This window comes from Cololabis saira, chromosome 10 (genome assembly GCF_033807715.1).
Source record: "Cololabis saira isolate AMF1-May2022 chromosome 10, fColSai1.1, whole genome shotgun sequence".
NCBI classification, from domain to species: Eukaryota; Metazoa; Chordata; class Actinopteri; order Beloniformes; family Belonidae; genus Cololabis; species Cololabis saira.
The window spans coordinates 45322606-45337407 of record NC_084596.1 but is presented as its reverse complement, the minus strand read 5'-3'; the positions used below and the strand labels follow the sequence as shown (position 1 = coordinate 45337407).

The 14802-nt window shown below is 45.0% G+C and overlaps 1 protein-coding gene across 1 annotated transcript; it reads right to left on the bottom strand.

Moving 5' to 3' along the window:
- Positions 1 to 1097: 1097 nt before the first annotated feature.
- LOC133453131 (UDP-glucuronosyltransferase 1A1-like) lies at positions 1098 to 14060 on the bottom strand. Its single transcript, XM_061733014.1, has 9 exons — positions 13288 to 14060; positions 10322 to 10385; positions 10101 to 10249; positions 8517 to 8644; positions 8338 to 8431; positions 8084 to 8209; positions 2069 to 2156; positions 1756 to 1975; positions 1098 to 1675 (listed from the first exon to the last, which is right to left on the bottom strand). The coding sequence occupies exons 1-9, from the start codon at positions 13804 to 13806 to the stop codon at positions 1405 to 1407; spliced, it is 1659 nt and encodes a 552-aa protein (XP_061588998.1). The 5' UTR covers positions 13807 to 14060; the 3' UTR covers positions 1098 to 1404.
- Between the last annotated feature and the right edge of the window lie 742 nt (positions 14061 to 14802).

The following is a 14802-nucleotide window of genomic DNA, read 5'->3' as shown; positions in this document are numbered from 1 at the left end:
CTTGTCCTACGTCACTAAACAAAGTAGAAAGAAAGAAAGATAGACAGCAAGATAGACAGAAAGAAAGAAAGAAAACACGATAGAAAAGAAAGAAAGAACCAAAAAAAAAAAGAAATAGAGCCAGAAGTTTTGTTTTTGTTTTTTTTGTCTTTCATTTTGTTGGAGGAGGAAGAGAGGCGTGTCCGCCGGCGCCGGCGGAAATAATATATTTTTCTGAAAAAAATTGAATCTGAAAATATTTTTCTGGAAATAAATATTTTTCTGACTGTGCGCAATGAATCTTGGGATATGGTGGGCCGCGGAGGATACAACCGATGGATCCTTCAAACAGCGGGAAAAGAAGGCTGCATTTGTGGGCTGCATTTTAAGGAGCCTTCCAAATGGGACAGCCTTCGGCGCGCCGCCGTGACGTAATCGGCCTTCAAATCCAGCCCTCGAAGGACGCAGCCCCTGAATTGGGACACAGCTTTAGGCTCTGAATAGTGTGTCCGAATTAATGCATACTACTGATATTTACTGTAAAGTGTGCCGAATTTAAGTATACTTTTCAGTATATACTGTTTAGTATCGATTTCGGACGCACCGAGACTGCTGCGCGGCACAAGCGCCACCTAGTGGCTGTTGCCATAAAGCGTTTGCGAACTCCTGAAAATTGTGGAAAAGATAACAAATACACAACTTAACTCTACCTGGGCTGTTTGTGTGACAAAAAAATGAAACAGGAGTGCTGACATTCTTTAAATCCCAATGTATTAATGTGAAGGATAACTTAAATCAGGATTTTAATATCAAAGGGCACAGTACAATAACATTTATCATGTTATCTATGCTGAAGAGTTATACATATATATCCACCATTTTTTGAGGTGGGTTACACATAATGTGATGTGGGTTGAACCAGCCGTAACAATGGTAACAAATACAGAAAAAAAGAGGAAGAGGTGTAAGAGAGATTCCTTATTGTTGGATTAATGCATCACACTTGATGGTGGGGAAAAGAAAATTATTTGTTTTACGTCACATCATGTGGTTCCATGTGACAAATGTCAGGAGGGGTTGTAGTGAGGACCCAGATGCAGGAGAGCAGGAGGCAGGAGTTCCCAAAAATGTGTTTATTTCACCAAACAAAACCAAAAGCGCTGCTGAACAGGATTAGAAAAAAACAGAACTTAAAACAAGAATCAAAAAACTATGAAAACCTGACAAGGAGAACATGGAGTGAACAAACGGACCAGCAAGGAGCACGGGAAAGACAAGACTAGATATACACAAGGGTTAACGTGACACAGGTGCAGACGATCAGGGCCGATGGGGAACAGGAAGGTCAAGACAGAACTGAAACACAAAGACATGGGCTTTCAAAATAAAACAGGAAAATGTCAGATCCTGACAACAAAATTGATCTCAGTCCTGCTTCCTCTTCCTGCTCAGTGTCTGCAGGCACAGCTTCAAACATTTTGCTGCCACTATTCCAACCAGCAGCACCACAGCAGCCAGCAGCGCTATCACATCCAGGCAGAAGTACTGGAACCAGTTGAGGTCGTGAACTGCTGATCTGAGGTGCTTTGCTCCTTTGTGTCGCATCACAAACTCTGTCCAGTACACGGAAAGATCCAGTGGGTCGATCACGCGGTCGTTATGAAGCGCTGACAGCTCCTGCACTTTCTCCCTGTACCTGAAGACACACAGGTGGGGGATGAGAAGTGAAGCCAGGGAGACTGAGTTATATCAAACTGTGAGTAACATGAGCATCACCTGGCGTCGTTGATGACCTCAGTAAGTCCCTGCAGCAGGCTCTCTGCGCTGACAGTAGTAATATCCAACACCAGTCCTGCTCCTCTGCTTGCTATCTTCTGAGCATTGTCGAGTTGGTCGCCGGCGACCGGCATCATCAGCATGGGAACAGCGTGACACAAACCCTCAAACAGACCATGAGAGCCAGCGTGAGTGATGAAAGCTCGAACTCCAGGATGTGCTAAAACCACACAAGCAAAGTTGCCAGGGGTTCTCAGACATGAGAAGGCATCACGCATGGTGTTTCAGGATGTGTTGCAGCGCACCGACACACCTAGGAGGTCGTTCTGAGGAACCCACTCCATCATCTTGACGTTGCCTGGCATGTTGTCAGGAATCTTCCCACTGTACCTCCAGATTACCTGTCAGGGAGCAGGTAAAGTTTTAGTTTGGCTAGAAACTCCATGAGTTAGTCAGCTGGTTTCATATTAGAGCCTTGTGTTAGTATCACTTATTTGGCCAAGCCAAATATAACCAGGATTACATATCAGTTTCCGGTCCATGCACACATGTGAACATAGCCACTTTGGGCACCTCACACACAGGAGCTGAAGCTGCCTAAATGCATCGAGCTGCACCATTTGATCGCTTGGTTGGATATTTAAAGCAGCACAACGTAACTTTCAGCTTTTCTGAGTTTGGCGGCATCTTTTGGACAAAAGCGGTAGTGCTTTACCAGAAAGAACACTACGTTTCCCATGAGCACCAGTGCGTACTGCCGGAAAACTCCTGTCCCCGTCGCTGCATTTGTTTTGAGAGAAGACGGGACGCTTTTCTGTTTCACCAAGTGAACAGACGGAACGCAAAAAAAAAAGATGTTAAACTGCTGGAAAGGAACTGGAATTTACCGGGATACCTTAAACAAGGAAGCCAGGGAGCGGTATATGGAGAAATAATGATTATTAACGGTCTGGATCCATATGAAATCCCTACTAAAGAGTGGAGCTCCTGGTCGGAGCTCCACTCTTTAGAAGGATTTACTGCAGCAGTTCTGCAGAACCACCGTCTCCGGCTACCTTGTTTAGGAGTGTTTGGCAGCTGCTTTGGTAAATGTTTGACTTGCCATGTGTTTCAATAAATTAGTATAATAGTACAACATACAGTACATGTTTTGTATTACTCTTACTTTTCTTTTCTTTTCTTTTGACTGCTTTGAAGAGGCTCCGAGGCGTGAGCAATATTTTTTTTTCCTCGTGAGATTATTTTTTTCCTCTGCAGCTATCAAATAGTTAATATTTTTTCCTCAACAAAATTAATCGCACCGCAGAGAGCTGGCCAACAACTGCGTTTAGCTGGAGAAGTGGGTAATAAAACCCGTTTGAATGATCCGACCCCGGTCTGTGAGTGTTTGTTTGTGGTTTAATAAACCCGTGTTTTGATCCGACGCCCGTCTATGTGCGTGTTAGTTTGTTTACTGAGGAAAGTTATGTTTGGTCGGACTCGTTACAGCCGCGATCCAACCGAGCCGACGACTCTTTTACTCTTTTAATTTGTTATCTCAGATAATTGGCCGGCCTCCGTGGTTCTGCCTCCGAGCAGGAAAGCGTTGAAAAGTTAAACCATTAGGATCTTTTCCCCACGTCTGTTGTGTGGAGCTGCTGCAGCCACAACACAGCAACGGGTTACCAGCTTCTGCGGAGCTGTGCTCCAAGCCCCGCCATTTTCGTCTCGACTACGAATCGGTAAGGAGGGGGAAGTGAGTATGCCGTAAAGCAGTCAAAGCCGTAAAAATGTGTAGTTTTTTAGTGTGGCAGGGTTCCTACCATGCTCCTCAAAGTTACATAGTGCCAGTGAAGGCGATACAGACCCCTCAGACCATGACAGAGGTTCATTAAACCTGTTGGAAGTTGATGTACCATCACAATGACTCTGGAAATATGATATTAATGTGGAAAAGTTACATAGTGCCGCTTTAAAGGCCGAAAAATTAGATGCGGACTACTAAATAATGATCTTTAAGCTCCAAGTCTGTATTATTAAACAATATAATTACAGAGAGCAGGAGTGATATTTTCTGTTTAACAGAAACGTGGCTACAGGAGGAAGAGTATGTTAGTTTTGAATGAATCGACTCCATCCGGTTACTTTAATTATATTCCCCAAAGCACGGGCAGAGGCAGAGGAGTAGTGGCGATCTATAACGCCAGTCTTCAAACAGAATCTAAACCTAAATGCGATTATACAGTAATACATTCGAAAGCCTCACGCTTAGTCTGAAACTCCTGAGCTGGAAATCAGAGAAGCCAGTTGTGTTAGTGGTAGTGTATCGGCCCCCTGCTGGTGCTTTTCTAGAGTTTCTGTCTGAATTTTCAGAATTCCTTTCTGGTTTATTGATCAGTACAGATAAATTAATCATAGTGGGTGACTTTAATATTCATATGGATGTTGAAAGCGATAATCTTAAATTAGCTTTCAATTCTCTTCTAGAATCAATGGGTATCTCACAAAAAGTAAACAAACCGACACACTGTTTTAATCATACTCTGGATCTTGTTCTCACCTACGGTGTTGAAACTGATGGTCTGTTGGTGTCACCTGTAAACTCCCTCTTATCCGACCATTATTTAATAACGTTTGAATTTAATATTGTCGATGTTGAAGTGCAAAATAGGAGGTATTATTTTAGCAGATGTTTGTCTGATGAAGCTATAGCTAAATTTAGTGAAGTAGTAGGGGCCAGTGACCTGGGTTCTACCTCTGATGTTGATTTCCTTGCTAGTAACACTGCTGATTTGTTGCATTCAGCTTTAGATGAAGTTGCTCCTTTGAAAAGGAGGGTTTCTAGCCACAGGAGCTTAACTCCCTGGTATAATTCAGATATCCGCATGTTGAAACAAAACGTGCGTAAAATGGAAAGGAAGTGGTACTCTTGTAAGTCTGTAGACTCTTATCGTGAATGGAAAGATAATCTAATAGTATATAAAAAAGCAATTCGTAAAGCCAGAACAGCTTATTATTGATCGTTGATAGAGGATAACTAAAGTAACCCACATTTTCTGTTCAGCACTGTAGCCAGGCTGACAAAAGAGGCACAACTCTGTTGAGCCGTGCATTCCTGCAGCTCTCAGTAGTTTTCAATTCAATTCAATTTTATTTATATAGCGTTTATTACAACAGAAGTTGTCTCTAGGCGCTTTCCAGACACCCAGAACATGAACCCCCGAGCAATTATTACAGTAGTGAAGATTTTATGAGCTTCTTTAACAGTGAAATCATGAGAAGAAATCAACCAGGTCCACCTGGTAGCGGCTGTCGTCGTTTCTTCAGCTTTAGCGACTTCCCTAGGCTCTGACTTATCTCTAGACTGTTTTGATCCTATAGACCTCCCTGAGCTGACCTCACTCGTCAATAGAGCTAAATCAACCACATGTATGTTAGACCCCATCCCGACTCCACTATTCAGTTCTTTCTCTTATTGGCACGACAACACTGGACCAAATCAACTTATACCTAAATTCAGGAAATGTACCACAGGTTTTCAAAATTGCAGTAATTAAACCTTTACTTATAAACCTTCTCTTGACCCAGACACCTTAGCTAATTATAGACCAATTTCCAACCTTCCATTTTTTCCAAGTTTTTCAGTCAGGGTTCAGAATGCATCATAGCACAGAGACAGCACTGGTTCCAGTCACGAGTGACCTTCTTATGGCCTCAGATAAGGGATTAGTGTCCATACTGGTTCTACTGGACCTCAGATAAGGGATTAGTGTCCATACTGGTTCTACTGGACCTCAGATAAGGGATTAGTGTCCATACTGGTTCTACTGGACCTCAGATAAGGGATTAGTGTCCATACTGGTTCTACTGGACCTCAGATAAGGGACTAGTGTCCATACTGGTTCTACTGGACCTCAGATAAGGGATTAGTGTCCATACTGGTTCTACTGGACCTCAGATAAGGGATTAGTGTCCATACTGGTTCTACTGGACCTCAGATAAGGGATTAGTTTCCATACTGGTTCTACTGGACCTCAGTGCTGCTTTTGACACTATAGATCATGGCATTTTACTGCACAGGTTAGAGCATGTTGTTGGGATTAAAGGGACAGCTCTACGTTGGTTTAAATCATATCTATCTGACAGGTTCCAGTTTGTTCATGTACATGAGGTTTCTTCAGAACAGTCAAGGGTCTGTTATGGTGTTCCGCAGGGTTCAGTGCTAGGGCCAATCTTGTTCAGTTTATACATGCAGCCGTTGGGAAGTATAATCCAGAATCCCGGCATACACTTTCATTGTTATGCTGATGATACGCAGCTCTACTTGTCTATGAAGCCGGATGAAACAGAACCGTTAGTTAAACTTCAGGCATGTCTTAGGGACATCAAGGACTGGATGTCCAGAAATTTCTTGCTTCTAAATTCAGATAAAACAGAGGTTATCATTCTTGGTCCAGAGCATCTTAGGAAGGGATTAGATGGTGTTGCGATGGCTTCCAGTGCAACTGTGAGAAACCTTGGTGTTGTTTTCCATCAGGATTTGTCGTTTATCAGGTTTGTAAAATAGCATTTTTCCACATCCGTAATATCGCAAAGATTAGGAAAATCCTCTCGCAGAGTGATGCAGAAAAACTAGTTCATGTGTTTGTATCTTAATCTAGACTAGATTACTGTAATGTGTTATTAGCAGGATGTCCAAGTAATTCTCTGAATATCCTCAAGCTGATCCAAAATGTAGGGCGTTCTGCTATCAGGCATCGTTACTATGGAACCAACTTCCAATCTGGGTTAAGGAGGCTGACACCACCTCCACCTTTAAAACTAAACTTAAAACCTTTCTGTTTAGTAAAGCCTATATCTAGTGTTTAGTAATAATAATAATAATAATACATTTTATTTATATAGCGCTTTTCAGGGCACTCAAAGACGCTTTACATTAAATAATAATACATTTTAGTAAACTCTCTTTAGTGTAAACTCTAGTGGTTTAGGGCCAGTATTCATAGCTGCAGCTGCAGGACCAGACTAGAGCAGCTGGTCTGAAACAGCTTCATCCTAGATATGCTGCTATAGAGCTACGCTGCTATAGAGCTACGCTGCTATAGAGCTACGCTGCTATAGAGCTACGCTGCTATAGAGCTACGCTGCTATAGAGCTACGCTGCTACAGAGCTACGCTGCTACAGAGCTACGCTGCTACAGAGCTACGCTGCTACAGAGCTACGCTGCTATAGAGCTACGCTGCTATAGAGCTACGCTGCTATAGAGCTACGCTGCAGGGGGCACCAACATGATCCACTGAGCGGTGCCCATCACCCCTCCTTCTCTTTCCTTTCTCAGTTATTAATTAGAAGAATCTCATTACCATCATTGTGACCCTATAAAGCCTATAGTTAGTGTTCAGTAAACCTCTAGCTGGTGTTGGTAAATCTCTAGTTAGTGTTAGTAATCTTCTAGTTAGTATAAACTCTAGTGTGTTAGAGTCAGTAGTCATAGTTGCAGCTATAGAACAACACTATAATAGTTAGTCTCAAACATAGCTTGGTGGTAGATATGCTGCTATAGGCTTATGCTGCAGGGGGCACCAACATGATCCGCTGGGCAGTGCCTCTTAACCTTCTTCTCCTCTCCTCTTCCCTTTTTTATTTATTATAAGTAATAAACCTGTAGTTTCTTGTGCTGGCCCCCTCTTTTCTCTTTTGTGCATGTTTGCAGGCCGGAGCTTCGGGAGCTGCATGCTGACCTGCAGTCCCCACCCCCCTCTGGTCATCCTGCTGCTGCTTCCACATGTCTGCGTGGATGTCTGCTGTGCTGCTAACGTCCCGAACCCCCCAGTCTGGCCTTCGGCAGGAGGGTCCCCCCTTATGATCCAGGTCCTGGTCCAGGTTTCTTCCCCCTTATGATCCAGGTCCTGGTCCAGGTTTCTACCCCCTTATGATCCAGGTCCTGGTCCAGGTTTCTACCCCCTTATGATCCAGGTCCTGGTCCAGGTTTCTACCCCCTTATGATCCAGGTCCTGGTCCAGGTTTCTACCCCCTTATGATCCAGGTCCTGGTCCAGGTTTTTTCCCCCTTATGATCCAGGTCCTGGTCCAGGTTTCTTCCTCCTAAAGGGGAGTTTTTCTTGCCACTGTTTGGCTTAAGGTTTTTCTCCCACCAGGGGAGTTTTTACCTGCCATTGTTTATGTAATAATTGCTCGGGGGTTCATGTTCTGGTCTCTGGAAAGATCCTAGAGACAACTTCTGTTGCAATAGATGCTATATAAATTGAATTGAATTGAATCATTTTGTTGAAGAAAAGGTCAACAGAATAAATGGCATGTTAGAATATGTTCATAAACGTTCCTGTACCTTCTGTGGTATCTGTTTGAAGGCTTCTAGAAAGGTAGAAGTTCTCTCCTCTGGGAACTCTGACACCATGGAGCCCAGAGTGAACACCACAAACCCATGCGGTCCTGACACCCACGGCGTTAAATCCTGCAAACATGCACACATACAGGAACTCTGCATTTACTCTCTTAGTTTCTCTCAGTCCTCATGCTTTTTAACAGAAGCAGAGGAAAACCTGCATTATCAACTGGAACCTGAAAACACCAGGATCTTACGTCTGGAAGAGGATTTCTCACGTGGCAGTTGATTCCACCGACCGGGATGACATTAGGCATGAGAGGGCGCGGGTACTCCAGTATGAAGTCTATCCTGCATCACAAGATACTGAAACTCTAAGAATATTTAAAAGAAACAACTCAAAAACTGAATAAATAAAAGACTTCTGTGCATTTACCTCAGTAGCCAGATATCAGAGTGGGACAGCACCTCTGCTATGCCCACCTTTTCTCCCAGGAACTGGTGCGCTATCTCATCAAAGTGCCAGTACACCACTCGACATAACAGCGGCTCCACTAAAGCCACCTGCGTGTCACAATCACCACAAGAAAATACACATGTGGACGTGTGCAACGCAAAAGTTAGTGTTCCCTCATAATGCTGTGTTTCATGCAAAATGTAGAGTTAAAGGAGGGTCCACAGTTACTCTTCTACCTCCGCTGTCATTCACGTCAGTCACGTTCATATTCTGGTTTTTGGATCCTGCTCAGCAGCGTTTTTGTTTTTGTTTAAGTTAATAAATCATCGTTTTTGCGAACTCCTGCCTTCTGGTCTCCTCTATCTGGGTCCTACTACAACCTCCCTGACAGAACGGACCAGCCAGCATGGACCCAGTAGGAGAGCAGGTGACCCTGGCAGAGAGGCAGAGAGGAGCATGCCGCGGTTCAGGAAGGAGGAGTCCCCCTTCTGGGGAACGCGCCTGGCTTTTGGTGGGCCCAAGAGCGAGGTGGTCCTGGACGCACCCCAGCCTGCCCCCGTTTCTCTGCCTGCACCTCAGCTGACACCCAGGCCCCTGCCGAGGACCCGGGGCCCCCCTCGGCCAGTGCCGAGGACCAGGTGTCCCCGTCGGCCAGTGCCGAGGACCCGGTGTCCCCCAAAGCCGAGGACCCGGTGTCCCCCCAAGCCGGCCCCCAGGACTCTGCCATCGCCACGGCCCAAGCCAAGGTCCCGAGGACGGCCTCCCGAACTGTCTCGCCGGTCTGCCCGGCCCCGAGGACGGCCCCTGAGCTCTGACTATGCGTTGGCCTGGGTTCAAACACGTTCATGTTCTGGTTTTTGGATCCTGCTCAGCAGCATTTTTGGTTTTGTTTAAGTTAATAAATCGTTGTTTTTGGGAGCTCCTGCCTTCTGGTCTCCTGCATCTGGGTCCTACTACAACCTCCCTGACAAGTTTTACTTAATACAACTAAGTGGATCATCCAAACTCATGCATGTCCTAAAAAAAAACCCTAACTGATTTGAGTAAAAGTCCACTAACTTGACTTGAATAATTAACTGAAAACGTTTAAAGGAGCATGAGGCTCTTTTTAAGAAATGAGACTCTCTAGCGCCACCCTTCACCACGACGGCCGTCGGGGGTACTGCAGCCAACAGCAAAGCCGGCACGGGAGAACGGGGAGAACGCGCATGCAGCGTCATTTGACGTCACATCAGCAGGACAGCGCGGGAAATTCCGGCCCGGAATTGCAGCACATTTTGCAGCACACAGCCTGTTCAAGGCAACGGAGAGATACACTAGAGGGCTCATTCTTTTTGGTTTGGAACGCTTCATCCGACATTATTACTAGAAAACTTAAAACGTATACGAATTTTTTTCATAAATCCTGCCTCAATCCTGCCTCAAGCTCCTTTAACTTTGTTAAATAATATGTTGGTAAAAGAATAATTAGATGTTTAAAATGTGTAGCTTGAATCAAAACTTAACAAATGTAATGTATTAAAAATAATAAACTAGATCATCTCTTTTTGTGCACGACCTCACCAAGGTGTTGATAACTCTCTCCTTGAAGTTCATCCTGTCTGTGTTTTGAGTGAAAAAGCGAGGCACGTATGAGGCCGGTGAGGGGCAGCCTGCAGCTTTCATGTCCAGGGAGCAGGGGATCCCTCGGAGCAGGTTGATGGTGGGAAGACCTGGAGGTGGAGGAGGCTGGTCAGGAAACACACGGCTGCACAAACACACAATCCAAATTCAAGCAAACTCACCTAATTTCCGAGCTACTAATGAGCCTGTTGGCACCATAGGATCTGTCAAGACGGCATCGAAGCGCTGGGACAAGGAAACAGAACGGTGATTAGGGGCCAGCTGCTGTCTACCAACGGCACTTCAAGTGGATTTTCTTTAATTGAAAACAAAGGGAAAAAAAGAAATGAAGACCCTGAACTGCTTCATGTGGGTTTGAGGTTATTCATGAAGGAAAAGTGAAAGTTTTCAATCATCTTTACATCTTTACATCATCTATACCCGCTATATCCTTTGCAGGTTCACACGGGGGTCTTCCTATCCCAGCTCATTTTCAGGCGAGAGGTAGGGGTTACACCCTGGACAGGTCACCAGTCCATCACAGGGCCACATATACACAGTGGTGTAAAGTAATGAAGTACAAGTACTTCGTTACTGTACTTAAAGGGAAAGTTCGTTTTTTTACAACCTGGACCTTATTTCTGGCATTTTTTATGGTTGTATACTCACCCAGGCAAGTTTGGTGTCATTTGGAGTCCTTCGGAAGATATTAGGGGTTTTTTTGCGAGCCGCTTCTCCATATAACGGTAGTGAACGGGGCACCGCGGGACACAGACGATGCAGTGTCTAAATAACACATGATTGCCGCGAAACTCGTTCATTTATTTTATGAATCACTAGATCTGCTTCCAGGACCTGTTGTCTACATCCGGGGCTGTGTGTGTAACAAATAAATCAGTTTGTAAACAAGACCTCTGAACTCATGACGTCATCTCTGTGCGCGCACTCTGTCCTCCGTTCAGTGAGCTCTTCAGCCGTATACTCTGGCTCAAAACGGTAAGGACGTCCATCATATTCAAAGTCGTCGTCCACAACCTCAGAATTTGACAAATATTCAGACATGTTTCAAATAACTAACAGTAAACTAACAGTAGGAACTCCAGCTGTACACGGAGCTGTGTCTGCGATGCGCGCACAGAGATGACGTCATGAGTTCAGAGGTCTTGTTTACAAACTGATTTATTTGTTACACAGACAGCCCCGGATGTAGACAACAGGTCCTGGAAGCAGATCTAGTGATTCATAAAAGAAATGAAGAGTTTCGCGGCAATCATGTGTTATTTAGACACTGCATCGTCTGTGTCCCGCTGTGCCCCGTTCACTACCGTTATATGGAGAAGCGGCTCGCAAAAAACCCCCTAATATCTTCCGAAGGACTCCAAATGACACCAAACTTGCCTGGGTGAGTGTACGACCATAAAAAAATGCCAGAAATAAGGTCCAGGTTGTAAAAAAACGAACTTTCCCTTTAAGTAAGATTTTTGAGAATTTGTACTTTTATTGATACTTTTATTTTTCTGTAGCCTACTTTTACTTTTACTTCGTTACATTTTCAAGGAAAAAATTGTACTTTTAATCCGCTATATTTAAAATTGGACACGTCGTTACTCGCTACAAATTAAAGTCTTACATAAATGAAAATGTAGGCTATTGCCGTGAGAACAGCACGGACGGGGCGACTCGGCCTCCATACGGAGAAGGAGCCGCAGCTCCCGGGGGATCTGCGCCGCAGAGGCGGGCCAGAAGGCCGGAGGAACCGCCGTCGCGTCGAGGACCAACGAGTACCGAGCGGCAGCCGACGCGTCGGCTCAGCAGCCAGAGAGCTGCGGGCTTGTGCCCGTCGCAGCGCGCAGCAGTTCTCCCGGTCTGATCAGTTCTCCCGGTCTCATTGATCAGTTCTCCCGGTCTGATCAGTTCTCCCGGTCTCATTGATCAGTTCTCCCGGTCTGATCAGTTCTCCCGGTCTCAGTGATCAGTTCTCCCGGTCTCATTGATCAGTTCTCCCGGTCTGATCAGTTCTCCCGGTCTCAGTGATCAGTTCTCCCGGTCTCATTGATCAGTTCTCCCGGTCTCATTGATCAGTTCTCCCGGTCTGATCAGTTCTCCCGGTCTCAGTGATCAGTTCTCCCGGTCTCATTGATCAGTTCTCCCGGTCTCATTGATCAGTTCTCCCGGTCTCATTGATCACTTCTCCCGGTCTGATCAGTTCTCCCGGTCTCATTGATCAGTTCTCCCGGTCTCATTGATCAGTTCTCCCGGTCTCAGCACGATCAAGCTCGGATGAATGCAGAAACGGAGGATGAAGATTTCGATGGGTTTGATTCATGTAATAACTTAACCTGTCAGTCACAGACACTGTCAGTGTCAGTGAGGCTAATGGGGAACAGCAGCAGTGATGAGCAAAGGGAGAAATGTAAATGGGGTAATGGAGACAAACGCTAAAGGGGTCAGAATAATATCACCATTATTTAGAGTTGTAAGCAAATTCTTGGAATAAAGCCACTTTCGACAGCATGACAATGTTGGGACTTCATTTCTTTGCAATCCTTTTGAAAAGAATGTTGTACTTTGTACTTTTTACTTTTGTACTTAAGTACATTTTACACTATGTACTTTTGGTACTTTATTATATTTAATTTGAGCTACTTTTATACTTTTACTTAAGTAATGTTCTTAATGGGTACTTTTTACTTTTACTTAAGTAATTTTCAAGCAGAAAATCTGTACTTTTACTTAAGTAGAATATTTTTGTACTTTTTCCACCTCTGCACATACATACGAACAACCAGACACACTCACACTCACACCTACGGGCAATTCAGAATCATCAATCAACCTACTACACATGTTTTTGGACTGTGGGAGGAAGCCAGAGTACCCGGAGGAAACCCACACAAGCACAGGGAGAACATGCAAACTCCACACAGAAAGACCCTGCTGGGCCTGGGAGTGGAACCGGGGACCTTCTTGCTGTGAGGCAACAGTGCTAACCACCAAGACACCGTGCTGCCCTCAGTAAATATCTTTTGAGCTTTATTTTAAAACACGGTTTGCGTTCTGGTGGACTAACTCGGCTCACTTCCAAACCCAAGCCTTGCTCATGTGTGAGCAAGGCTTGAATGGATTGGTGTTCCTCCTGTTCACTCACCTGCTGAGCCAGGTGCGAGATGAGGCTGGTATTGAACAGCAGACTCTCAGCAGTCGTGTGAAGAAACCCTCCCACCGTCTGTATGTGAGAGATTTTCTTCTTCACCTTCTCCAAGAACGAGTCCTCAGACTTTTTGATGACGTCCTTGTTCTGTGCCATTAAATTGTCGATGTGTGCCTGATCGTAAGGAACAGGATAAGTCACGGTGTTGAAGTGTTTCCCAGGGCCCATCCGCATGCTGAACTCCGGGATCACCACGGTAACCTCGTGTCCACGCCGACCCAGTTCTTGTGCAATGGCTTTCAGCCCCACCCAGTGGCTTCCATCCATGGGCACCACCAGCAGCTTCCCAGTGAAGCCTGCAGAGGATCCACTCGCAGGACTGCTGTCACCTTCCCTGGCCTTCTTCATCCTCTCTGGCTTGGAGGGATCTGCAGCAGATCCCGTCTGGCCTGCAGCACCGCTCATTTCCAAAGCCACGTTTAGCAGCAAAATGACGATTACTGAGGTCCTCTTCATTGGTTCTTCCTCCTAGTTCCCGTATCTGTGCTGAGTCCGACAGTGAACGCTTGGTAAAGACCAGAAAGAGTTTGTGTGAGTGGAGTTGCGTGTGTTCAATGTTCTCACCATAAACACTAATGATCTCACTCCTCAGTATTCAGTCAGGGTCGTCAGCTCCTTTGTAACTGAGTAATAAATCAACACAGTAACACGCAAGGAAAATGCATAGTCACAGCTTAAAGTCCAGGTGGGGAGCCAATGAAAAGTTACGGTTTAAAGAGTAAGCTCTTATGCAAACATTACTTGTGTGAACTTGTGTGTAGGAATCCCACTAGTCCACAGTCAAAGCAGGTCATGGCTGCAGGTTTGCAATATGAAACGCCTCCAAGTTGCATAATCTTATTATTCCAGCATAACACAAGTGAAAGGTCTTGTCTGATCAATTCATTTATTTTCTTCTTCTTCTCTGCTTTGTTATGTATGCTAGCTCTCTGCATGACCATGTTTGTCTTTTCTCCTTTATATAGGGATTTTTTTGGAAGCACAAATCAGAGTCCTGTCATCTGGGGGTATCTGGATAAAATACCTGGGTTCACCTGGACATCCAACTGGACTGGAGATACAACACTGACCCTGTTTAAAAGACAGGACAGAACAGAGTTTACTTCTTAAGAAAGTATTGGCCCTTCAACATCGTAAATATATTTTATCAGTCTGTTGTGGAGAGTTCAATGACATTTGCAGTCAGGTCCCTCTTTAATAAACTCCGTCATCCGCCTGGGAAAACAACATCCAGTGACCAGGTCCCGTCAGCAGCTGCAGTCAGAGACCAGTACCTTGTTCCTGCACGACTTCAACGGCACACGGCTCCAGGACAGAAAGGCTCGCCAGGATGGTCACCCCCTGAGATTGAAAACACCAAGACACATTTGTGGTGAAACATGAAACAGATGCAGTCGTGTCCGAAAGTTAGAACTTGTTCCTGTATTTTTTGGTGTAAAATCATCTGATCAG